This window comes from Parus major, chromosome 7 (genome assembly GCF_001522545.3).
Source record: "Parus major isolate Abel chromosome 7, Parus_major1.1, whole genome shotgun sequence".
In the NCBI taxonomy this organism is placed as follows: Eukaryota; Metazoa; Chordata; class Aves; order Passeriformes; family Paridae; genus Parus; species Parus major.
This window is the reverse complement of record NC_031776.1, coordinates 6,146,530-6,172,742: the sequence shown is the minus strand read 5'-3', so window position 1 is coordinate 6,172,742 and position 26,213 is coordinate 6,146,530. Positions and strand designations below refer to the sequence as shown.

The following is a 26,213-nucleotide window of genomic DNA, read 5'->3' as shown; positions in this document are numbered from 1 at the left end:
TCTGTTCCCTTAGTACAGGTTAGGCATAAAATTTGTTCTCGGGCTTGCTACATTTCTAATGATAGAATAAATATACAAGGAAAAATACCTGACAGCTGTTAACAGCCCTTTTGCAATCTGGGAAAATGTAACAATCTTAAGAGCCAAAATGTGGGTGGATAGGAAGGAGGATAAGAAAAGGGAAGATTATTGAGTATTTCTATGTGATTGTTATTATTTTTGGAGAGATAACAGAAATTTGAATTCATTTTCTGTAGATACATCTGTGGTAATGTTCACATTAAATGCATAAAACTTTGGGTGGACCACCAAGATGAAGTGGAGAAATGGCTCTGCAGTGGAATGTCCACTTTACAGAGAAAAACATGCACTTCTTATTCTCATTCTAATAGAATTTAGAAACTAAACAACTTGTGAATGCAACAGAGAAAACTAGACTGAATACCCACCTTGGAAACCCTTGTAATATCTGCAGAGCATTTCCAGCATAGGAAAGCACTACAATAAATATTTTTAAACCAGTATTTTGACAGCCTTTGAGTGTATCTTATCACTTACTTCTCTGCCTTAATGTAACTGACTTTGATGCCTAAAATCACAAGCCAAACAATATTAAATGATAAAAAGTGGTTCAGTGAAGGTCCTTCAGATGCAAGTACTAAAATGCACATGATACAGGATTCCAATAATTTTAAAAGCTGAACAAATTAGTATACTTAACATAAATCATCCAATTAGACGATTGTTAAGCAGAACAGTTAATTGATGAACAGTTAAGTATATAAGCCCCTTTTAGTTCTGCCCCCCACTGAAGCCCTCCCTCCCAGCTTCTAGCTCCACATTTATTAAGTCTATAATATCTGGAAAAAACCAAAATGTCCTTGGTTCACTCCAGAGAAAAGACTAAGTAATTATGTAATAATTATACAGAGCTACAAATTTATGAAAAATGTATAAAAGCCAAAAATCTTTTTGGCATCAATTTCACCTAGAGAATAGACAACATTTGCTTTGTAAGCAAACATCCATGGCAAACAAAGCAAATGTTTTTAAAGTTGCTTTTAGTGCAGTACATCTCCAAATGTTTCTGTAGTATGCATTTGGATTGTCCTTTTCTAAATAAATTATTTAGCTATGACTTTTATGATAAAGGGTTAAAACCTTTTTAACCTAGCTCTATTCTGTGGATATGCTGTTATTTGTTTGTAAGGAAATTGTCTCCACGGTCCAGCTGAAGACTGACTACAAGAAGTGCTTTTTTCCACAAGAAACAGAATAGAGAATGTGACTATTAGAATTGGCAACTAGAAGATGGATGACATTCCTTTGTCATGGGAATTATAGCGATGAAAGAAATATATTAATGATACTGAGAAAGAAAGTGTTGAGAGATGTCCCTAAACAACATGTGGCTTCAAAGATACTCAAAATTCAGGCATCTGTAACTTTCTCTAATTTTTATTATATTGCATAAGCTGTACCATTTTACAAATCTTAGTTACATTTTCAGCGACAGATACACTGATACTGTAGTAAATACAGAGTTGAAAAGACACCTCTGACAAAATATAAAAAGGTAGAAATACTTAAAACCAGGATGCTGAATATCAAGAATGTTTTACATAAACAATATCCATACTAGAGAGTTTTTGAAAATAATTGCCAAGGTCATAAAGTTTGTTGAATATAAGGCTCCAAAATTCAAGGTGGTGAGCACAGTCAGTGCTGTGAGTTCACCTGCCTTGCAACATCCAGAGCCAGGCTTGGTATAAACACCATGCTCTAATGAGCACTAAAATCTGCTTTTCTACACAGTGACATGTAAAAATAGTACTGTTCTAACATGTGCAACACGTGCTTCAAAGGAACTAAATCAATTACCTGGGGAATAAAGTACCAGGATGTTTTGGGGAGGGGGAATATAGGAATGTTCAGTAAGTCCTAAAACTGACTGAAAAAATTCATTTGGTAAAACAGTTTTCAGGCTGAGAGGGCTAGCACAAGAAGAAATGACAGTTTTGCCCTGCCAATCTTAAAAAAAACCTGAAGATTTTTTTTTTTCAGAACAATGAATACTACTTTTAAAAGAAAACGAAGCTCAGATTCAAGTCATTTGAATGAAAGGTGGTTACCTTTCATATAAATTCTTTAATGTAAATGTAGCTGCCTACTGTTACAAGTGTGGCTCAAATTAGTACAAATTACTATAAAAGTATGCTCATCTTTAACTCCGTAGGCATAGTATTGTGTTTTCATAATATCACTGAATTTAAAAAAAAAAAAAAATTAAAAAACAATTAAAAAATGCAGGTTAGGCTCCTAAATTGACATAAAAATTGGTTCTAGAAAATAAGAATTACATACCCATCTCCATACACTTTCTGCTGCTACTGGCAAGCAAAGCTAGCAGCTGAAAAAACGACTTTTATCATTATTATAATGTTTATATATAAACATATATATTAATTGAATTTTTGAAGTTAATGTCCCAGTCAGTTTCATAATTGTAAATCCAGTGACTTCAAGACACTTGCACTTGACGTACAAAGTTGAATCAGATCCCGTATGTGCGTTTTTAAAAGACACTACTGTTCAGATTGCTAAAGATATATTTTTTAAATTTCTTTTCAAAGATAAAATACCAAAACCAGGTTTTACAACAATTACCATCATCATCAACATGCAGAAGTCAGTATTCCAACATAAAAAACACTAGATCTGCCTTTTAAAATATTATAAAAGCTACATAATTGTACGAATTCAGGGGTTTTTTGGCTAACAGAAAAAATCCATAATGTGCTTTTCAGATAGTCAGGTGTCCCACCGATAAAATAAGTCTGATGAAAGAGAAAGGCACTTCAGCAGGCTAATTTATCTCCAGGTTTTCCTTATGTAAAGTACTAGACAACAGATGTAGTGCACTGCCTTTTCATTTGCACAGTGTTTGATCAGTAGTGTTGTGAGACTTTGTCACTTTTTAAGTAAAAAGAATTTATACTGGTGCCCATTCATTTCACCCTCTTTGGTACAAATTACTGCATAAAAACAAAGGAGACAACTAAACATTTCTACATCCTGGATTATTTTTGGTGTGTCATCTCTAGCTTTGTAGTGGTAAATAATGTCCCTAATCAACACATAATTTTTACTTTCAGGTTTGTAATACCAGAGTTCTGTTTTCTGACCGTTCTATGAAGATTTTCTTTTTTTCTCTTAATCGAATGTGATTTTTAAGTGATTCCCCCACTTTTATTATTTTTTCATCTATAGTATCTAGCATTTGGTAACAATCTAAAAATTACTGTCAATGAACTTGCACTTAAAACTATATGTACATAAATAAAGGCTTTTCTTGCAAAAGCTTACAGCTCTAGAAGTGCCTTGAGACATCAGCCTTGCAAACCTTTGTGTTCAAAAAGAATTGATTCCACCAAAGCACAAACACATATCCATTTTCAAATTAGCATCAGAAAGAAGCTATATCCTTTCCAATTTTCCCTACTCATTCCCCTCTCCTTAGAATGGGCTCACAGACATGGCCCACTTCTTATTCTCAAGGTAAGCAACCTCCAGATTCAAAGTCAAAACCTCTGAATGTTTTCCAAGCCTTCCAAAGAACTGTGTGCCACAACTCCTTGCTAATTTTTGTATACACCTAATTCTGGCATCAGCATTTTAACAGTCTGTTAATGCCATAAAGAGCCAACAGAAAAAATATCTTAAAAAATAAATTCAGTGATTCCCATAAATTCATACGTTGAAATAATATAGAGAAATATAGAAAAACATTAGTTTGACTACCAAAAGAAAGTTCACTGTGACATTCTGTCTTCTCCACATGTTACACATCATGTAGAATTTTTTGGGGAATTTAGAGCTCAGCATGGTCAAACTTCTTTTTTTAATAATCTAAAACCAAAAAGAATTCTAATCTCTAGCAGGCAAGACAGGTTTTTCCAGTGCATAAGTTCCAACATACAGCTGTAATGTGAAGACTGAGACAATCTATTCCAAAATACTCTGTATGAATAGAAATCATAATCATAATAATTTTAGAGGTTTTTTTCTTTGATGACCAGATACCTACTCTGTCAGAGAATGAGAACAACGGAGTGCTAAACTTGTTTGCTTTGAACTCACGTAAATAAAGCCATTTACAGTAGTCTGTATTTTTTGATGATACAAGTAAGTTTGATAAATTAGATCTTTTTTGTACATACAATGAAAAATGCATTTAAAAAGTCTGAAATATTACTGTAGGTGAACAAAATTTCAAGTAAAAACATAGGAACTTAATATGAATTCCTCAAAACCATGAGCTTGTTAGGGATTTTCTATTATGTTCAACAGAATGTATAATCTCTTTCTGAAAAAGGAGCCATCAGAACCAATGCAACTCTGCAAACAGGACAATATTGAACCTCAAAAACATCTTTCAGAAGATGTGCATATATAAATTGATTCCTACTAATGTATACAACAAAGCAAAGGATAAAATGATCAATATCTGGGCCTAGAAAGTCATATAAAAAATCCAATAGAACTGCACATTAAAAAAAAAAAATGTCTTGCAAAAATGTATTTGGTCTTGGACAACAAAGTTCCTGTTACCTAGAAAGAGGACCAAAGGCATGCTAATATGACAAGCCATCTTCACATCTGAAATGGATGAATCATAATTAAACCTCTTTTAGGTTCTTTAGGCCAATTTAATGACAGACTTATTTGCACACTGTAGTGGTTTGGCCCTGGCCAGGCACCCACCAAAGCCACTCTTACCAATCCCTTGCACAAAGTGGACAGAGGAGAGAAAATGCAATGAAAGGTTCATTGAGATAAGAACTGGGAGAGATCACTCACTGAATACTGTCACGGGCAAAACAGACTCACTCACCTTGGGGATATTAACTGAATTTATTACTGACAAAACCAGAGCAGGATAATGACAAGTCAAATAAATCTTAGAACCACCTTCCCCCCCACCCCTCCCTCTCCCAGCTCTACTTCTTCCCTGCAGTGACACAAGGAGACAGGAATGGATTGGTTCATCACACATGGTTTGTTCCGCTGCTCAGGGACAGATGTCCTTCCCCTGCTCCAGCGCAGGGTCCCTCCCACAGGAGGCTGCTCCCCACGAACTTCTCCAACTTGAGTCCTTCTCAGGGGCAACAGTTCTCCACAAATGCTCCAACGTGACTCACTTTTCCCCAGGGTTCATTCCTTCAGGCACAGCCTCCCTCCAGCGTGAGCCCCCCACAGGCCCACAAGTACTGCCAGGACACTGCTGCAGCAGGGGTCTTCTCTCCACAGGTCCTGCCAGGAGCTTGCTGCAGCACAGGTTTCCCATGGCTCACAGCCTCTTTCAGGCATCATCCACAGGCTGCAGCTGGATATCTATACCCCATGGGTTGCAGGGGAACAGCTGCTCCACCATGAGTTTTGGGTTTAGGTGGCTAGGTTTTGACAGTGGGGCGGGGGGAGGTCTACAGGGGTGGCTTCTGTGAGAAGCTGCCAGAAGCTTCCCCTGTGTCCAGCAGAGCCATTACGAGCAGCTCCAGGACAGCAGCCACTGCTGACCAAGGTTGGGCCAATCAGAAATGATAATAACACCTCTGTGATAACAGCTTTGAGAAGGAAAAAGTGTTACTGTGCAGATGTAATTGTGACCAGAGAAGGGCAGGGTGAGAACACATGAGAGGAACACCTCTGCAGACACCAAGGTCTGTGCTGAAGGAGGGAGAGGAGGGGCTCCAGGCACGGGAACTGAGATTCCCATCTGTGATGATGATGCCCATGGATATTGGGTGTGGCTGAGCTACAGCTCATTTCCCATAGCAGCCTTCCCAGGGCTGTGCTTTGCGCTGGGAGCTGGAAAGTTGATAACACACAAGTGTTTTGGCTACTGCTGGGCAGGGCTGGCACAGCATCAGTGCTGGTTCTCTAAGATCTTGGCAAGATCCTTGAGGGGACTCAACTAAGCCAGCTGACCCAAATTAACCAAAGGGTTAATTCCATACCATGTGACATCAGCTCAGACATAAAAGCTAAGGAAAGGAAAAGGAAGTGGGGCCATTTGTTATTTACAAGGTTTGCCTTCTGGAACAACCACTACAGGTGTTGAAGCCCTGCTTCCCAGGAAGCAGCCACACATTGCTTGCTGAGGAGAAGTAGAGAACAAACCTATTATTTTCGTATTTGTGCACACACAGGTTTTTACTTTTGCCTTAGCAAACTGCTTTACCTCAATCGAGGAGTTGTTTTCCATCTTATTTTCTCTCCCTTGTCCAGCTGGGAAAGGGGAACAATAGAGCAGGCTTGATGGTTACCCAGCATCCAGCCAAGGTCAACCCACAACACACACCCCCCTATCTCAAACTTAATTTGCACTTTCATGCTTGTGAACTCAATAGGAACATTTCTTTCATGAAGCAAATGCTCAGTTTGGACTGATGCATTGCTGGTACCATGCTGGTTACCTTCCATACTCTTCTAGAAACAGAACCAGACAACTGACAATCCCAACACAACAGACATATTTCACAGTAATATTTCCTGAGTAAATATTCCCAGAAGCCCAGCTGCATAGGATACTTCCCAACTCTTGAGTGTACTATAGGGCAAGTCACTAAGCACCACTCACATCACAATTCAAATATAGGCATTGTAAGTTTGGGTCTTGGTACAGAACCTTAACTAAGCTTTAAGGGAAACATTTATAAAGCCTTTTTAGGATGATTTCTAATCAAACTGCCAAAGCCAAAATGCTGGAACTTATTTCACCAGGGAAACAGCCTCAAAGCCACAGAAATACATTCTGTTTACTATATGAAGCACATTAAGAGATGCATCCATTTTTCTGTTAGCCAAAGTTGAAATGATCACTTTGACAAGATGAACATTAAAATTAAAGAATATTCTGATGGCCTTTCCTTCCTCTATACATATCTTAGTTAAAATTCATGCATTCATGACTTTTGGTAAATTTAACTCTAAGATGAGTCATAAATAGTATTTATATTGCATTATAGACCAAATTTTGCAATCTGCTGTCTCATGCTCATAACCCTCCCCCCCTGACTTTTAGAGCCTGTTTAACTCCTCTGCAAATCTAGACAAAAGCAGCTCAGGCTGGCAAAATGTAGGCACACAAACCTCAAATGATCTCCCATTGTTTTAAACATAAAATAAAAAGCAACAGTGCCAAGCTTTCCTGCTCAATAAACTATTTCTAAGGCATAATTTGTCTAATCTTGCACATTTCTTCTTCATGGGCCAAACTCTCACTTATAAATATGCAGAGATTCAAGGCTATACTCTGGAGCACAGCTGGCCCAACAGCATGCAGAAGAGATGTTCACTGACAAAGAAGCCCAAACAAGACACTGGGATCAGGAGTAGCTGCTGCTTCAAATGCTACCAGAACCAGTCCTTTTCTGCTGGGTGTGGACCCTTCATATCAGTCTTCAACATCAATGGGCCACAAAAAAGCAGATTTAAACAAAGCAGATGGGCAACATCTCAAGATAGTGGGGACCACAAACTGCAGCGGCCACACTTTTACACTTCCCTTTCCCCCCCTGTTGTATGGAATTGCACATGGATGGGCACACAGGGAGAGCAGTAATGCTATACAGCTCTGCTGATAAATCCAACAGAGCACATCTGCTGGTGTCGTGGGACCCACGTATGAAACATTTCACATTATACAAAGAAGTAGTAACAGATCCCTAGAAAAGTTCACATATAAAATACTGTACAGATGGTCACGTTGATTAGGAACAAGGATGAGGAATGGCTTTAACTAGGCTACCATTGCACTAGCAACAAGTACAAAAAAATTAAATCATGTGCCTACATTTCTCACCGTGCATTCCCAAAGGTGTGTCCAAGAATGACAGGCTAAGTAAAATGTGGGCCTTCCCCATACTACCAGTAAAATTAGGAACTGGAAAAATTTAATAGTAGCATTTCCCTGTTTTAAATTCACATGGAATATCAATTGCCCAGCTTAAGTTTGGTAACTCAATCTGTACGTTAAAAAAAATGAAAATTTTCTTGATACTAGAAAACAGCATTTCCCTTGTAAACCCAACACTGCAGAATTACAGAAGCAGGCAAGAGGTCAACAACCAGCAGGGAGAGCAACAGCACAAAGCACATAGTGTTTTAATTTATAGGAATAAGTGGCCTCTCCTCTCTTTTCTTCCAGATATTGGTTTTGCTATCTCTTTTCATGAGAGGTGGTCTATCCCGTTTTTTAGCAGAAGGGATACCAGATTCATGACTTCCTGGTAGAGATTTTTTCCTTAGACCTTCCTCATCGTGCTGTTCTAGTACTGGCCCATTCCCTCCTTCCATAATGTGTCTCACAGCCTGGTCCTCTGGAGTGCAAACAGTGGTCCCACTTTCACTGCTGCTCAGATCCAGATCTTCCAAGTAAAGAATCTTAGAATGTGGCATACTTTTAATGAAAGTTTTCTCTCTCTCCAATTTCCTGTTAGGGTGATGCTCATTCATGTCCACACCAGAGTCCAGACTGGTATCATTACTCTCAGTTTTTTTGCCCTTTTTCAGATCTATGAAAGAATGCCTCACTTGAGCAATTGGCTTTCCATCCAGGGACACAAACCATGCTCGGGGATGTGGAGATGGTTTTCCTTTAGAGAGTTCCAGCAATGTTTGCTCCGAAATCCCTTGAAGTTCGGATGAAAACGGAGTCATTACAACTGCTTCATTCAACGTCCCAGGAACAGAGACAGATTCTAGTAAGCTGTTGGTGTAGCGGCCCCAGTTGGATGTTTGGGAAGGTAAGCCCTCTTCACCATCCAGGGCACTGCTCTCATCTCTGCAGGCAGAAGGCTGGGGATGAGAGTGCACTGGAATTTTGGGGAGTGTTTGCATGTAACTCTCACGGTTCATGGGTTCCATCATGGGGCCGTACACCAGCTGCCCTTTCCTTGGCAAAGTTGCGGATTTAGCAGGATGCAGTTGTTCTGGGGAGTGGAAAAGGTCTGAGGTTTGAAGAATAGCAATAGGCTGATTGTAAATATGCATTAGATGTTCTGGGATATGGGAAAGCCCATACATCTCCTCTTTCAAGGATAGGTATCTGTTTTGGTCTGGAATGTCCCTAGGAGCCTGGGAAATAGTACTGTTACTGTGCTTTGGCTGCTGTAAAAGCCTCACTCTAGCACTAGGCTCCACTGAATGGACTGAATTTCCTGCCTGACCAGTCTGACAGGATGACTGATAAGAAGCATCCTCTGAGTAGATTTTAAAATTGTCTTGTGATTTTCCATCTTCTGTGTCTATGGACAGCCTTCTTTGAGGGCTGTATGAAGAAATCTTCGGTGTATATAACTGGGACTTATCCTCCAGCTTTAAAGACCCTTTGACAGCATTGATGTGATTTATGTGAGTTGTTGATGTTGTCTGGTCTTTTTTTATGACCTCCAGCTTGGTTGTGTTTTTTTCCTTCTTCTGTGTCCGACGACACTTATCCCTATGCAAAAGAAAAGCAAGGTGACTGCAGAGCATATTAGGAAACACTGGACTGTTGACTACCAAAGCTGAAGGTTAGACTTTGGTTAAGAAGTTGTAGTGTAATTTGACATCACAAACTTAAAATGAAATTCTGTAACAACAGTAATTAAAAAAAATATATTAGGCTACACTTAACAGTTAAGCTAAGAAGACAACTCTTAACCTCAAAAGACTATTTTATCAACCTCAAATTCCACTTATAATGATCTCACTGGAACTTCTTTTGCTTACCTGCAGTAACAAAGAAGAACAGCAAAAAATCCAATGATAATGACAACAGTTCCGCCCAGTATGGCCGTAAGGAACACCGTGTGATAGGCTGTTATGTCCTTGGAAACAGCACTAATAATGGATTCTAGATTATCAAACAAAACCAGAAAACCATTAGTTCTTAAAACCAAATGATTCCACTCGATGTGCAGAGCTAATAAACTGAACAGTACTTTTCCAGTGGTTTTGTGTTCCAATGGCATTATGTTCATCCTTCCCTTTTCACCTTGCTATTTCAGCAAACTAGAAAATATACAAACAGGTTACAATATAATGACAGGTTCATCTCAAGTACTAAAGCCTTCCCATGACATCTACTTCATTCCAGACAAATTATATTTGTATTAATTGTCCAAACTAACTTAGAAAAATGGTCTACGTTTTCTACTTAGCATTCTGTCAGCACTGTTTTTGAAATTAGCCACACCGCTTCTCTGATAGATCTCTTCACATGAATTTACAAAACATGCAAGAAATCACTGTAAGGACTCAAACAAAAGTTATCCAAGTGATGAAGCTGCATGTCACTTCTCCTGTTGCTGTTAAATGAAGCAATCAAACTGGCAGCCTTAGTGGGGCACTCAGCAATTGCTTGGCCAGCTGTTGCCATACCTCTGGTTCCAGGCAGTGGAGCTGCTATCCAGTAGCCCAGGTGCTGAGCAGTGTATGTCCATACTAACTGACCATCCACTTCCTTGACCATTCCTAGCCCACGGTTTACCCAAGCACCTGAGGAAAAAAGAAAAAGACAAAACATTGCACACGCAATGCAGGATTCTTCAATACCTCAAACCATCAGCAGTTAGGCCATTAGCAAAAATACACAAGGTCACAGGAAAGCCTGAAACCTAGCCACTGTTTACTACAGCTTTAGCTAAACAGGCAAACTTCCTCTCCTGACAATTCCATTGCAAATATCCCTCTGTGGCCATTTGCTTTGAAACATTACTTACCAGAAGTAAACTTAATATGATTCATTTTCTATTAATAACTGTCTTTCACAGATATACACATAAATAATTTGAAAAAACCTATTATATGGCCTTCAGCATGCATGAAGGCCAAGACTAAAAAAATGAGGGAGCAGGTAACTGATGCCTATGAATACAAGTTTAACATCAGCTAGCAGAACTTAGTGGGAAAACATTTTAATCTTATTAAGCTGCAATAGGATAAACAATGTTTGTCTTGAATGTTTCTCTCATCCTCCCTGCCCTGAGGCTGTAACAGTTCAGTTGGCCCAAGGAAGTGCTATTGTTAGGACACAGAATCCACACCATCTGTTTGGCAAGGCAAAGGAAAGGTAGTATGGTATGCCAGCTTCTACAATTAATAAAGCATCCATTAGAAGAGAGAGAATTATACTTAACTCACTTGAACACATTTATTGTGGGCCATTTGTGAAATTCTAATGACAGAAAACAGCCTCGTGTAACCAACCTTACGTTTTCAACCTGCAAATACTGAGAGGTAGAGAGAACCACCAGCTTTTTTAAAACACCAATAATCAAAATATGAAAAAAATATAACTCATGTAAGCTGGAGTTTATATTAACTTCACTTTGATTTTCTTCCAGGACCCTTCTTTCAGTAAAGGAAAAGTAAGCATCTCCCAGCCAGGAGGTAAAGATGAGGATAGACACCTGCCACAGATGCTCCCATACACAGCTACACACAGAGAAAATATAATTTAGCAGTAAAACATGCAGCCTTCTCCTGGAGCTTGTGGCAGCTGGCAGAGGGTAAAGGCAGCAGCAACCAACTAGAGTTCTGAAAGTACTTTCTCAGCCACCTGAGAAACCTTGTCCAGAAACAGGAGTAATAGCAGCAAACGTGGTATAAAAGGCAAAAATAATTTCTAGGTCTCCAAACAAATCCATAAGAAGCTATATAATGTTTGCTATCCTTTTCAGCAAATTATATCTTCCCCCAATATACTCCACAAAAATTACTTAGTATTAAGAAAAAATATTAAAATGTGATTCATGAGTGAGCCCATTTTCTCCATGGTTTACTGCCATTCAAGCAGAAGGATATAATTCTCAATTTAATGTTGAATACAAGCCTTCAGTTTTTTGTAATTCTATTAAAATCCACAAAGTACTTTTACCACTAATGCAGTGAAGTATTTTGTAAGAAGGAAGCCACACTCAGTATTGATGAACAAATTCTGCTTTCACAGCAGCTGAAGTATAATTACCAAAGCTCATTTTCCAGGAACAGTCTCATTTCCACTTGGAGTAAGCCCTGAGAACACTGCACAGGCAGACCTGTGAAAGCAGTTTCTATCTTTTTCCTGCTGTGTATGGGTCAGCCCACACCACAACAAACACAGACCTGTTCCCTTGCCACTATCAATGCTGACTTGGGAGCTCTGATTACCATCATAACACATTATCCAAGGACTTCAGAGTTTAAAATTGTGCCAGTGTCTTGCTGGGGACAGCTCGCATGCAACATTTTGGAGGCCAGAGCCTCATTACTGAGTGCAGCAGGAGCTCTGCATTCAGCTCAGATGGGAGCCTGCTTCTCCTTAGGGATGCTCTGGAATGCCTGCTGCAGAGCTGAGGTGTTCAGCTGCCCTCAGTCACCAGAACCTTGGCTAAAACGTGCCTTGCTATTATTCAGTTACCTTGGGAAAAAGTCATTTTGCATGTGTCAGATCAAAGGTAAAAAAATAAAAGGAACATAAGAATAAACATCCAGAAAGCAAATATATTTGCAAATTTTTACTGTTAGAAAGAAAGAAATGGGAGAAAAAGTACAAATCATGCCCCAAAAGTTGCTGTCCTTTTTCACCATCCTCCTTTCCCTCTCCTCAGAAAGCAGCAGTGAAGGCTCCATGTGGAGCAGTACACCTCTGAGAGCATCCATTACAAACAAATTGCCTTTATTGAATCTCTGGAAAGTACATCCTATTGGAGAGGGAAAAACAACTGGTTTTATTGGGGTTTGGATCAGCATGCCATGCTCCAGGCTCCTGTTTTACTCACCAGGCCAACATGCCTTTGTAGGGATGCTGAGTAGGACCCTCCACACCCACATAAACACCGTACATTGGTTTATATTCTACTCTGATGCTGTGCTGCTCCAGTTCTGTCAACTCCTTGTTTTAACAACAGTGTTGACTTTGCTTTGTTTAGGGAGGTAAAACAGCTCAGCACAGGATGATCAGGAGCTGGCAAAAGGGGCTTTAGCAGTAAGAAATTTAAATCCTGGGTGATATTTTACCACCTCAGACTAAAACCCTTCCTTTGAAGAAAAATTTTCTTTCCACCAATTACCCCTCTCAAGTCTTATAGGTGTATAGACAGACTTAATCTTCTATGCCAAAACTTATCCTATTTACATTTTCCCCACAAAACAGCCTAGACAAATTTTTATTAGCACGTCCTTAATTCAAATCCATGCTCTTCAGGTATTTTTCGTTAAGGTGGTCAGTTTCTTGAACATGTAAACAACGCTTTGTTAGAGCTGGTGTCCCTCTCTCGCAATCCAACTGCTGAGAAAAAGATTTCTGCCTGGATAAGGAGCAGGATGTGACCTCCTCACTCACATATTTCGAGCTGGAGTGTGATGGTGACCATGAGGTGCAATGTAGGACAATCAGGACACTAATGCACCCACACCTAATACAGGTCATCTAAATGGGTTACGTGGATGTAGCTCATTACTCATTCTTGACTAAAATTAGATGTGAAGGGATGACAAAAGGTTAAGAATGACTAATCCCCAGCCTCTTCTTTGCATACTGGAAGAACTATGTTGTTCCCTTGGATAACTCTTATTTCCCCTTCATTTCACTTTCTGAATTGTTTTTGTTAACTGAAGCAATATCTATTCCAGTTCTAGCGTCAAAGGATCTTTAGAGCTACACTCTAGGAAACAAAGCACACAAACCTTCAATTCTGGTTTGCTTTCTTTTAAGAAGGAATTCACAAAATTACTATGCTTGAAATTTAACAACACCTAAAATATATGTTCTGTGAACACTCAGCCTCCCATGAAAATAAAAATCCAGTAAACTAAATGCAGGCAAAAGGAATGCTAATGAATTTTACCAAAGCTTTCTGAACTATTGAAATCAGGGAAATACCTTCCAACAATGCAAGCTAGTCCATTTAAAAAAAAATGACTATCTGTTGACCATGGCCTCATAGTGTCCTCAGTGTTCCATGACCCATAGTACCATGTGCCAAACCTACAGGCATGTGCTAGAAGACAAAATAGCAAATAACCCACTTACCAATTTTCATATCAAATGTCCAGGCAGGTACAGCATCTCCTGATTTTACAGTAGTTGCAGGAAGAGGAAGTGTGACCTGAATGGGACCATTTACGTTCAGCTCTTTCCCAGCCAAAAGAACATTTACACATATGGCAGCAAGAGGAGTTAATTCCATGCTTTTGAAACCTGAAGGCAAGAAATATCTTGTAAATCTCCATTCAGTTTATTTAAAAAGAAATAAATTAAAAATTAAGCTACTAAGGGCAAGTCCTCATCCACATCCAGTGATACAGTCAGCTGTTACCAACTTGGTCAAGTAAAAATCAACATTACTTTTCTTCTGAACTTTTAACAATTTGTGATTAAAACAAAACACAGTCATTTCTATACCAATACCATAAGAGAAACAGATTTGCAACATCCGGGTTTTATGCTGACTGTAGAACTAATGATGAAGCAAAACTTGGTTTTGGGTGGGGGAGGAAGGGTCTTCCCCTCAGATAATCAGATTACAAAACACCTAACTCATGTGAAATACAGATCATACAAGAATTTTGGTATAATCACAATGTACATAACATTGAATGAAACTGAAAGCATATGGAACCTCTCCTGTAAGGATGAATTTCCTAATTTGGCAGCCAGAATTAACTGCATAGTTAATAATGAGGCTTGTCAAAGCACTCAGAGGAAATGTTGCATTTACAAAGCAGCCTAAAAGTTTCTTTCCTTTGTTTTCCTTTCACCAGTTTGCAAATGTTCCAGAATGCCCTGTATGACAGGATGGTGAGAGAAGCTGAAACAGAATTACTAAGTAGCTGAATAATGTTAAATCTGTGCAGGCTGTTAGAAGCTGCTTGTGAGAGAACTCCTGGCACATCAGATATCAATTAGCTTCCACCTGCCCTAAAAGGAAGCCTATTCCTTTAGGGGTATATGAATAATTTAAAACACATGCCAGACAGATTGAAGGGAAAACTCAAAGAGGATAAACACTGCTTATTCTCCAATGTTTCTTTCCTTCTGCCTTCCATTTAAAGAGGTGAAATACAGATAAGAAAGATTTTAAAATATCTATGTCAAAATATAAGTATATATGCTGCCTTTAATGGAATTAAAATTAAAGAATAGAGTATGGTGAGTTTAAATAAGCCACGTAAAGCCCTCCTCCTGCACCACGATGGATTTAAGAGCCTCATGGCTTCAGATCCACTGGGAATAGAAAGAAAAGAACAAAAGAAAGATGGAACTGCACACAGTACAACCTACCAGAGATTACTGTACTTATGCAAATTAAAAAACTGTCTGAAAGAATGACACATACTAAAAAAATCCAATGGTATAAGAGCAGAGTTACGACTCATGAAACCTCTTCTCCAGTGAAACAGATGCACAGAAAACATTATTACAAATCTGCTCTGTACACACAGGGACCACTTGGTCCCAAACTTGCCAGACTGACTGACTGTGGGCCAAGCAGGGAGTTCCCTGCAATCTTTGTGCTGGGTGTAAGGCCCTAGAACCAATCACTCCAGTGAAAATGCAGAAACTCCTCCTGAAGTTAACTGCTGCTGTTTCACTGATCTCTAGGGTTCACCTCATTTACAGTCTGGCTACAACTGCATTTTAAGGTGTTTACTAAACCAAATCCACAGTCTCATGAAATCCTGAAAATAGTTACATATACACATATATAAATGTAAAAAGCAGACTCTGAAGTTGTGTTTCACTGCAGCAAGATATATTCTCATACTGCATGCATCAAAACAGAGTAACACTGATTACTCACCTGATGTGTTTATACCTTACTCCTGTGGAACAAAGCTTTCTGATCTAATACAATGGAAGCAGGTTTAAGGTGACTCTTAAATTAAGCATATATTTCACTGTGCACTCATATGCATTATAATATTATAATCTTTCTTTATAAGAATTCCTAATCATCATATTCACCCACCTGATTTATTTAGAATAATTCCTGTTGTATAGAGAAAGCTGTCCACTTTCAAAAATTGCTCTGGCACTGTCAGATAGGCTGTAACATTTGCAATATCATTTGATGGAAGCTTTATTAAAGATTTTGGAAACTGAACACTCGGTTGGGATTTGGCATCTGTAAAAGAGTAATATTTTGTCTTAGCCACAGTAAAACAGACAAACAGTGTTTTTATTACCCATCAGAAATCCACTTAGCATAACAATCTGTTTTCACCCATTTTCTCTGTGATTTGTGTATTTCCAGTCTAGCACTTGCCACAGCCCCTCATATAGCTACATAATTAACAGAAAATCTGGCTTTAAGTAGATAGGTATTATATGAGAATAAGATGATGCTTATTTTTTTTTTCCATGTGGGTACAGATGGCTATCACAAAGTGTTTAGTTACAGTCTGCATACACAGAACTTACCAGACAGTTTTCCAGTAATTAAGACAGTATCTTCAAAGAGCCATATATTAGCTTGACTTTGTGGGAATAATGAGAGCGTCACGGATGAATATACTGTGGAAAATTACAATATCTGTTACTCTGTGCAACCAAAAAAAATCCTCCAAGGTCTGCAAGCCTAAAGAACTATTGAACAGAGCAGAAAATAAACCAGAGAGCATATGAAGATTAAATAAATTCCTCCTATTATCCAGAGCAGCAATTTTAGTGTTTAGGCAGAAAAACCTCTGTTGAATGTTTTCTGCTGTTTTATACCTTCTATGGATAACCAAGTGACTAGAATTCTTAAAAGTGTCGTTTTTTTCAAAAATATCATGTGCCTTTTTAAGAGAATGCAGTAGTTAAACAAGAAAACCAGTGAGGAAACTACTGAAGCAGAGCTATAACATGTTATACCTGTCTTAGAGGACAAAAAGCATTGGCACTCCAAGAATCACTCAGGTCAACAGGATTTTTGTCAGAACACATTAATAGCTCTTTGCTAACTCTAGGCAAAAAAATCTAAGAATTCACTGTGTGTCACAACATAACCCACTTAGATTTTAAAAGGGCTATTTTCTGGTTTAGAGTAATCAGAATTTTGACAAGTTTAACAGACCGTTCACCCTTAGATCTGCATTGACAGGCATCACCTCTCCTGACTGACTTCACTGAGTTGTGTTCAGCTGACAGCAACTACCCAGACAGCTTAGGAGAGAAATTTAATTACTGCCAGGTAGTTTAATAATAGGACTGTAAGACGCTTACGTACTTGGCATTCTCGCAGTCTTCCAAGGCAAAGGTGTCAGCAGGTAGCCATCCTTGTATGAGACAATAGTTAAACTTAATCCTAATTTGTAGGGGACTTTTATTAACACTGCTCCATTGTTTCCAGTAAGAGTGGAATTTGTCAGGGTGTAGTTAACAAACACCTCTACCACCGCTTGTCGAAGGTACTGATGACTGATGATGTCATTTACTTGAACTTTTAGCGTAAAAACAGATCCTATTGACAAAAAGAAGAACAGGAGGTCATAATAATACATCACAACTAAGGATTATCATTCTGTAAAGAAGTCCTGGAGTTCAGGTCTTTGCTATTCATCCACTGCACAGTGGATCTCTATCTCTGGCCAAAGGCAGGCTTAACCACACAATTATATATCCCAGAGAAGGGGGAAACAAAAAACCTTAAGATGGGGAAAAAGGGTGTCAAAAAGTGTTTCTCAAACTCAGCAAATATAACAGCTAACTAGTTAAAAACAAACAAACAAAACCATTCAAAACCAAATTACAAAGCAATCTTCCTCTTTTTGTTTAAGCTTGAAGAATGCATCTGTGACAAAGTGAGATTTACTGTGTTCTGCAATATCACACTGATAATACAGATGGTCTTGTTATCCAACCCTTGGCTTGGGACACACATTTTAACATGCACCTTGAGTTTGTAAAGGCACAGAACCTGATGTCTACAGACAGTGGGACAACACATTTATATTTATATGTGTAACACTATTATAAAGCAACCAAATTCATCCAGACACTGTTTTGAGCTACCATCTCCCACCAGACTTGCACTGGGCTACTTTTCACCTTCCTACATTGCAACTTCTAAACAGTATTTTTCTACTCTAATTGGAAGAGCTGATAGTTCATACAACACCCAGTGTCTCTCAGAGATCGTAATTACAGTGACTAAAAAGTATGTTGAAAACAATAAATCCACTTGAACAACAGTCTCAAGGTGCTCTGAATCACATCCAATTTCTTTCCCACCCTGATGGCAAATAAACTATTAGGGAGTCTTCTCACAGTATGTGAAAAGGGACAGAATTCCACATTATTTCCAGAATAATTTGTTGTTAGAAATTAAACTATCTATGGATCAATATTTTAAATAACAAATTTTCCAGCATTTTGGTTACAGATATACTACTGTTCAATATCACTGCACTACTTTGTATCCTAATACTTTCAAATACATGCATCATGAATATGCATTTCTATTTAGGTCAAATGTCAAGTTAAGTTATTTGAAATGTATTACCCAAAATTATACTTCAATTTCATGATGCAATCCCCACTGTAATTGAGATTGACATTGCACCAAGAGATTACTGCCACTGACCTTGATTTAAATGAATAGGTCTTGAGGAGCTGAGTGCAATCCATCAAAAAAAAAACCAGTATGTAGTGGAAATGCCTCCAAATTGTGACTCTCTGAAATGAGTATTTATTTAGATCTATTGTATGCATGAAGTATATTGTATATTCATGCAAAAAATGACCTGCACACAGGAAAAGCTACACTGGCCTAATTTATTACAGTTTACCACACACAGAGCAAAAACTCACCAGCTGTGCTAGACTGATTCTCTGCAATGTAATACAAAAATCTGCATTTCCTTGAGCAAATTGATACATATTTTCAGAAAAATAAAAAATAAACTCCAGTGGCACTCAAACGTATTTGACAGAATTAAACAGAAAATGCACAATAATCTTGGAAAAATGTCATGTGCTTTCTTTTTTTCCTTATGAAAGATATTTCGAGAATAAAATCGCTTTAAATTGCTGTGCTAGAGGGGTTTTAAATCATGGGGGGAAAAAAATTATGTCATGTCAGCAAATTACAGGCTCCAAACAGCTCCTCCAGGCATTGATCCACTTACACAGATACTAGCATCATTCCAGTGGCTGCCAAAACTTGAAAAACAGGTCATTTGCCCCTGGCCAATGATTAGTTAAAAGGCTACAGAGGAGAGAAAACAGGCTGTGTACAGTATTATTATTCAGTAATCATTTGGAAGTCAGGAGTCTGTCATGAAATGGTATTTAAAAGTAAGAACTGCAATGATACAAAATTCAAGCTCATATCAGTAAGAAGGAATACCAGAAATGCCTGTTATAAACTGGTATTTTACCAGCTGGAATCAAGATAGGAGAAAAAGAGCCTAGTTTTAACAGCTGAAATAAAGCATAAAAAATTAAAACCTAAAATGTACTCAGAAAGACACATTCTTTCAATCATTTCATACTTTTAATGAGTATTTTCCATTTCCTGCTGACAAAAAGCCTAACAAGTACACACATGATTGAGGGCAAATGCCACAGCCCTCCTCCAGCTGTTAGTAAATTCAGAGGCTGTTCTGTGCAAAACTATTTCTTCCACTCACCTCCTTCAGTTACAGCCATATTAAACCCCACTTTCTTAGAACCTTTGGGTTCCAAAAGACTGCAAAACTGTAGAAAGCTGTGCTATTTTCTTCATGTCCCTGAATATCCAGACACAGATTAAAGGAGACTCAACCCCAGCTCTCAGTGCCTTTGGCCTCATCTTTTGTGCCAACACAAGACTCCTCCTGAGAAGAGGGAGTTGTGTCCTGCCTGCACATGGATTTGCTAATATCAGCTAGAATACACTGTGTCAACAAGTCACTTTAAACTCCCACTCAATGGTTTTGGAGAGACTTTTAAAAAAAATTCTTCTTTGCGCTCCTCAACAGTAATGGCACAGGAGATATGAGGACACATCATTATGCCTCTCTGCAAATGTTAAAAATCCAAGTGAAAAAAAGCCAGAATCCAACAGTAACAATTTTCCACTTACACAGCCACATTCACCATAGTTTTGCAGAGCAATTGTTGCAGCCCAGTTAAAAGCAGGACATTCCCAGGGCCCCAGAGCTCAGACTTTGTATGCAGTTCTGGTCCTACAGTACTGATCATTTCTTTCCAACCCTGACATCCCCTGACCAGTTCCCTCCTCAAACCAACACTCTCACAATATGCAAATTTATCACAGATTTAATGGCATTCAGCTATTAATAATGTCACAGTAACATCCAAAAGACCTAATTAGCAAAGAAAATACCGCCTTTCTTTTTCTTTTTATAAATATCTTAATTTACAAGCCTTTGAGGACAATTTTAAATCTCATCTACGATGGAAACTGCAGTAGGATATTTTAATCACAATAAAATATACTGAAAAAAAAATTCAGATGAAAATAATGAACAGTTGGTTAGCTTTTTAACAAAACCAAAGCTGAAAAGTTAAACAATGGATGAACCTTGTGCTTCTTTCTGGTCACTGACACATGCCAAACACAAGTGGGTCAGCTACATCTCAGTATTAAACAGATTTGACAGAACTCCTACAATTAGAAGAAAGAACTCAGTCCTTGCTAATTTGATTTGTGCTGCCTCAGAGGAAAGGATTCCTCTCTTGGCAGGTCCCCTGGAAATGCCAGCTCCTACAGTATTAAAATGTTTCTGATAAATGTTCAAATGCAGAAGTTATTCAGACAAAGGGAAACACACACTGCCACTAAATGTATCACAGTAAGCTACTTCAGAAATGTCCTGGTCAGTAAAATTGATGACATCTCATTTCTTTGAGAAAAAAATATCTAATGCCTGGAATTTGGCTTCACATCACTATTCTAACTCAGAAATTGTATCACAGAATTAAGCCAAAGAATTGCTTGAAATTGCAAGCTGGGTACAAATGTAACAGTGCAAAAAAACCCCTCAATTATGGTCCAGATAATTTGTTCTTAATTCTGCAGACAAGCATGTCATCTGGTTAACATTTATGTGAGATTTAATTAACATGGTCAAGGCCAGAACCCTCACAGGCACCAATATATTCCAAACTACATGTGTCATTAACTGAGGTATGGTGATGAAACACACACACAGGGCACTGCCCAGGAAGAAATCTACAGATTCTGTAACCCAGCCCTAAAAGTCCCTTTCCCTCTTTATCACCAAGTTCCTATAGCCAAAGAGGCTCTGCACCTGGAAGGAGGATAACACACAGACAACTACCCAGTTAAGCAATTATCTTATGGGATAAACAGTTAATACAATCAAATTATTCATTAGTTCTTTCCTTCAGAGGGGACTCCTCTCACCCCTGCCCAGAGATGTTAAACCCATGCCAGAAAAGACACACACTGATATGAGTTCTATGGCAGCTGACTATCCTAGGCTCCCTGCTCACCAGGCACAGAAAACTGGGGCTCTGCCATTTCCTTGGTCTTAGCTGACTGAACAGCTCTTTTTTCCATCTTTTACATTCATAGAACACCATATTTTTTGGTTTCACGTAATTAGGGATATGAAAGGTGCACTGATCTGTAAAGAAAAAATGTGTAATAAGAGTAAGGGGTTTTACTACACATCCAATATTGCAATGGGTATTGCCATGGGGGGTGGAAATCAATGAATCACATAATCTAGGCAGCCAACACACATCTGGCTTCAGTAAAAAAGGGTCATGCAAAAGCCATCCCCCTGCCCACAAACACCCAAACACCAATTGTTCCTCAAAACTCCAGTAATAGCAGTGACAAACTACAAAAGCACAGATTGAAAAAGTAAAAGCTGCCTTCGGCTCATGAAAAACCCACATACATGAAGGGGACTTGTGGCAGCACCTGAGGGCTGCGGGGGTGATTTAGTGCAGGGCCAAGCCCCCCTCCCCACAGGGCACCATCCATCCGTGGGTACCTTTGTTCTGGAGTAAGGTACAAAGCACTGACACAGGACTGAGCTTTCTGCCTTGTACACTGTATTAAAATGACATGATAGGTGACCCCTAAACTCCCATAACTATTTTATGGGTGTATTGTGAGAGTTATTGTCAGGCACTGGGGTGAGCTCCCTGGCTGGTTTTCAATTATGCTTCTCATAGCTATCAAATAACCTGCAAATCTAATTAATAACCTCTACAGCCAAATGTAGGCTTCATTTGTTAGCTATTAATGTTTCTTTATCCTGTCATACTCCACGCAGTAATTTATAGACCCTGGTACAAATGGGCATATACATGCATAAAGATCTTTTTAACTCTACACAAATCATTCTATCTATTCCAAATTGGTATCAGAATATCTCATTTAGAAACTAATTACGTGATTCTTTATAAGGATGTTTTATATGCTGCTCCTCTGATTTAAAACTGTAGCAGAAAATTAAGAGCAGAACATTATTTTTCCTTCTTGAAATGGAACAGGAACTCTGCTAAAATAAAAAAATGCACCACAAGTGTCTTGGCCTGTACAATTTTAACTTTTTCTTAATTAGCTGTTAAGTACAATCTGCATATTTCATTTTCAACAACTTATGACTGAACTGAGAAGTAAAGAAACTCACACTGTTCAGAAAAGGTCAGAGAAAATTCAGCAAATACCTAACCAGTTGTAAAAATCAATTCCACAGGAAAAGACACCCTTAGATTTAGGTAAGAACAACACATGCTAGGACAACAAATACAATTGTTCCACCTGGCTGCAAAAAGAAAATACTTGTAAGTTGACAACTACTGGCAGTCTCACTCTTGGACTTAGCAGGAGGTGAAGTTTGCACCACCCCTCTCCAGAATCACCCTGGGAGTTTAAATTTTCCAGCCAGGGACTCAACATTAACCCCAAAGTGATAGGTAAAGAACAGGGGTATATAAGGACAGACACAGACTGCATCAATTGCTAAAAATTGCCTTATTTACGTTGATCTGAGGCAAAGTGGCAGCATTATGGCTCTAATTTTCAAGCAGGTACCCATTGCTCTTTGAAATGCCCTTTGGAGAAAATATATTGATGTTTTACTGCTCCATGTCAGGGGTGCTGGTCACTACCGTTCAACTACAGAAATTTACAGAAAATTGCTTTTAGACAATACAGATACCATAAAAGATACTGCAAACTTTTTTTTTTCTTAAACAAACTGAAGCACAGAGCTGATCAGCATTTGCTGCATTTGTATGTGAACAGCTAATCAACATAACCCATACAGTACAGTTCTGTAGCTCTGCACTCCTTTAAAATATTTTAATGTAAAATCAAAAATTAGGATGCATATTTCAGAGAAGAGCTTTGGCAAAAACCTTTGCAGTGATACAGAACACATTACCAATTTCCAAGGACAAAGCAGCAAAACAGAGTCTGGGAAAGTAGGACACCACAGTATTCCCACTGCCCTATTCCCACCAATTTCCACAGAAGGCATCTGCAAAATCTCAATTACAAGGGAGCTAAGGGTAGCTCCTGGGGGGAGCAGGCAGTCCCTTATACACAGAGAAAGGCTGTTCCATATTTACTGTAGGAGGCAGTTTAACCCAATCTAGCCAGATCTAGGTGCTTCCACCAAGCTTCACAGTCAAGAAAAAGTATAACAGGTTAGAAATTTTAAAAAATTTAGCACACTGCTGCCTAAGCTTTGTCACACGTCAGGCTACTCAGGTGTTACAGATGGGTAGTACAATGGTAAGATCTCACAATTAAGGGATGAATATTATGTGTGTGTTAAGGGAAGTTTTTTTGATGTGTTGTGATTTGTTTTTCAGATGTCCTCTGTTCTCTGCACAGCCCCATGGTCGCCAAGGGAAGCCTTGGCAGTCAGGACATGTGGAGGGAGCTTGTACCTGTGCTCTTGGATGGGGCGTTTTGGGAGCAGGGCAGGTTTGTTACTAGGGGGCACAGCATGGCAACACCCAACCTCCATCAAGTTGCAAGAAAGAAGCCTCCACCAATAAATGGTGAAAAAGAGTTGACTGACAAGCTTTGGGAGCAGCCAGGATTGCCTGGCTCAACCCCCAGTGGTATAAAAGGCATTTTGTAGACAAGCAGGTGGGAGATGGACATGTGCTCCTGGCACTGTGTCTCCTTCCTTATTGAGTCCTTCTGTTGTATTTTGTTAAGGTTTAATAAACCCTTGAAATTTTAAAAGGTGAGCGCAGTTTCTTGCATCAAGTGATCTTATGTTGGAAAAAAAACAAACAATCATATTCTAACTCTGAGAGTTTTTCACACAAATTCTTTTATATTTGCTTCAAATAATGCTTTATTTCAGATACAGAGGAACAGTTCCTCATTTCACCAGAATAGCTGTGATAGGCATGTGCTGACCACAGTTCCAGAACTGTCAGGCATCTGTACATGGGTTAAGAGGAAATGGAAATTATTTACTAGAAGCTCATTCATGTAAATACATGCATCATTTCAACACACACTACAGTATTCAGGTGACCCTTCCCATCACCTTATTGGAAAATTAAAAATAGAGCATAAGAACACCTCTCACACACTATTCTGACTCCTCAGTGCCACATCAAGGAGGGGCTGCATCTCTTGAAACAACTGGATATTTTTGCTCTTAAAAGCTGAACAAAACAATGCAGGAAGAGATGTGACAGTCTGCTGTCATCTCCAACAAAAATATATCTGCCTTCTCTCATTCACTGTGTTCTGAAAACTCCCTTTCCCACTTCCTATTTCCCCTTGCCTTTGATAGTGTCCTCTTTCCTCTGCAGAGCTCTGCTCAGTCTCCTTCCTGCCATGAATCCATCCATCCTGGAGTCATCTCTGTGATGAGGAGTCCCTGTAATATTTTAGCCAGTGAGATCACTGATTATGAAGAAAGACCAGTACTTTTCTAAAGATGAGGCTTTCTGCAAGCCTCACACTAAAAAGAATGGTGAATTTATTGCATGAAATTACATGCATTGAATCAAACCCATCAGGATGAGCTTTAAAGGGACACTTCTAATCTAGCAGACTGAAAAACTGCCAGGGATTTGCCTCTGGGAAATTAGCATGATCCAGAGAAAACTTCAAGGTTCTAAGTAAATTAGTAGGTCAAAGACTAGTTATTCATCTAGTTCAGAACAGACCCCAAATGCAGTTTCACATTATAATGAAACTGTATCAGACAGTATAAAGAAGCTGATGGCCTACTGACATACTGGAGCAAGTGTTACATATTTTACAGATAAGAACAAAGCCTTTTTCCCTTCTTAAAGGGATTTTTATAGGAAATAAAAGTAAATAAAGAAAAAACCCTGTCACACCAGAGAACTAGAATGTTTGTGTGAGTCATAGCTTGTCCATTTTTTTTCCCAGAAAAAGTATTCATTGACTTGGTAACATTTTTTACATAGAATTAACACTGCATTTTACTGATGCTTTCACCAAAAAAGTTATTAATTGCATTTATTTACTGACAACAATTTTGTTTCACTTCAGCAGAATAATTAATTTCTTTCACTTTAACAGAGTAATAATTTTCCTTTTATACCAACATAATTCAGGGGTTTCTATTTTGTATGGAGTTGTGTGCATACGTAAATACAAATCTTAAGCAGATAGCAAGAGGAAAAGGAGATTTGTTTTCTGAAGAGAGAGATAAAGAAAACTGCAAAACATTCTTACTAGAAATCTTGTCCTTGAATATTTGTTGAAAAATATTAATTTATGCCTCATTAGCACTTAAGTCCTGTAGGCATTAGGTCAGTGCAAGCCAATAAACTGTTCACCCCACAACTTTTGCTAGCAGTTCCTCCAAATTCTTAAGCAACTCAAAGGCAGGATGAAATTTAATTGCGACTGTCCAATATTCAACTCTGGCAAACTTGAGCTGACACATTTTGATGTGATATTTTCCAAGCATAAGGTAATTTTTCACATATGAGGAAGACTTTAGACACTCCTGGTACTTCCCAACAGACATTAAATTCCCATCCATCTCATTCCATGACACACTTGTACAGGTACTGATTACAGCACTACCCTGAGTTTGCATTAAAAAAACCAAAAAACACCACAAAACAACAACAAACCAAACAACAACAACAAATCCCCACCACATTTGAGAACAAAAATGCAAACTTATAATGCTTACAATTATTTTAATGGGTTTGGATTACTTTATTATCTGGATGGCCTCAGTATTCAAAATCTGTA

At 38.5% G+C, this 26,213-nt stretch overlaps 1 protein-coding gene across 2 annotated transcripts; it reads right to left on the bottom strand.

Annotated features, from left to right (window-relative positions):
* Window positions 1-1,442: 1,442 nt before the first annotated feature.
* Window positions 1,443-19,747, bottom strand: FAM171B (family with sequence similarity 171 member B). Of its 2 annotated transcripts, XM_015635474.3 has the most exons (8): window positions 19,645-19,747; window positions 17,241-17,474; window positions 16,451-16,543; window positions 15,999-16,154; window positions 14,060-14,227; window positions 10,426-10,542; window positions 9,775-9,898; window positions 1,443-9,502 (listed from the first exon to the last, which is right to left on the bottom strand). In XM_015635474.3, the coding sequence occupies exons 1-8, from the start codon at window positions 19,661-19,663 to the stop codon at window positions 8,167-8,169; spliced, it is 2,247 nt and encodes a 748-aa protein (XP_015490960.1). In that variant the 5' UTR covers window positions 19,664-19,747; the 3' UTR covers window positions 1,443-8,166. The 2 variants fall into 2 exon arrangements, with proteins under 2 accessions (XP_015490960.1, XP_015490959.1); XM_015635473.1 differs by lacking the exon at window positions 19,645-19,747 and having other exon boundaries at window positions 17,241-17,529.
* Window positions 19,748-26,213: the final 6,466 nt, after the last annotated feature.

Coding starts and splice junctions, on each gene's coding strand:
- FAM171B (XM_015635473.1), bottom strand. CDS start 17,514: ATGTATTATTATGACCTCCTGTTCTTCTTTTTGTCAATAGGATCTGTT. Junction 16,155..16,450: donor AATTACTGGAAAACTGTCTG/GTAAGTTCTGTG, acceptor ACTCTTTTACAG/ATGCCAAATCCCAACCGAGT. Junction 9,899..10,425: donor TCCACTGCCTGGAACCAGAG/GTATGGCAACAG, acceptor TTGATAATCTAG/AATCCATTATTAGTGCTGTT.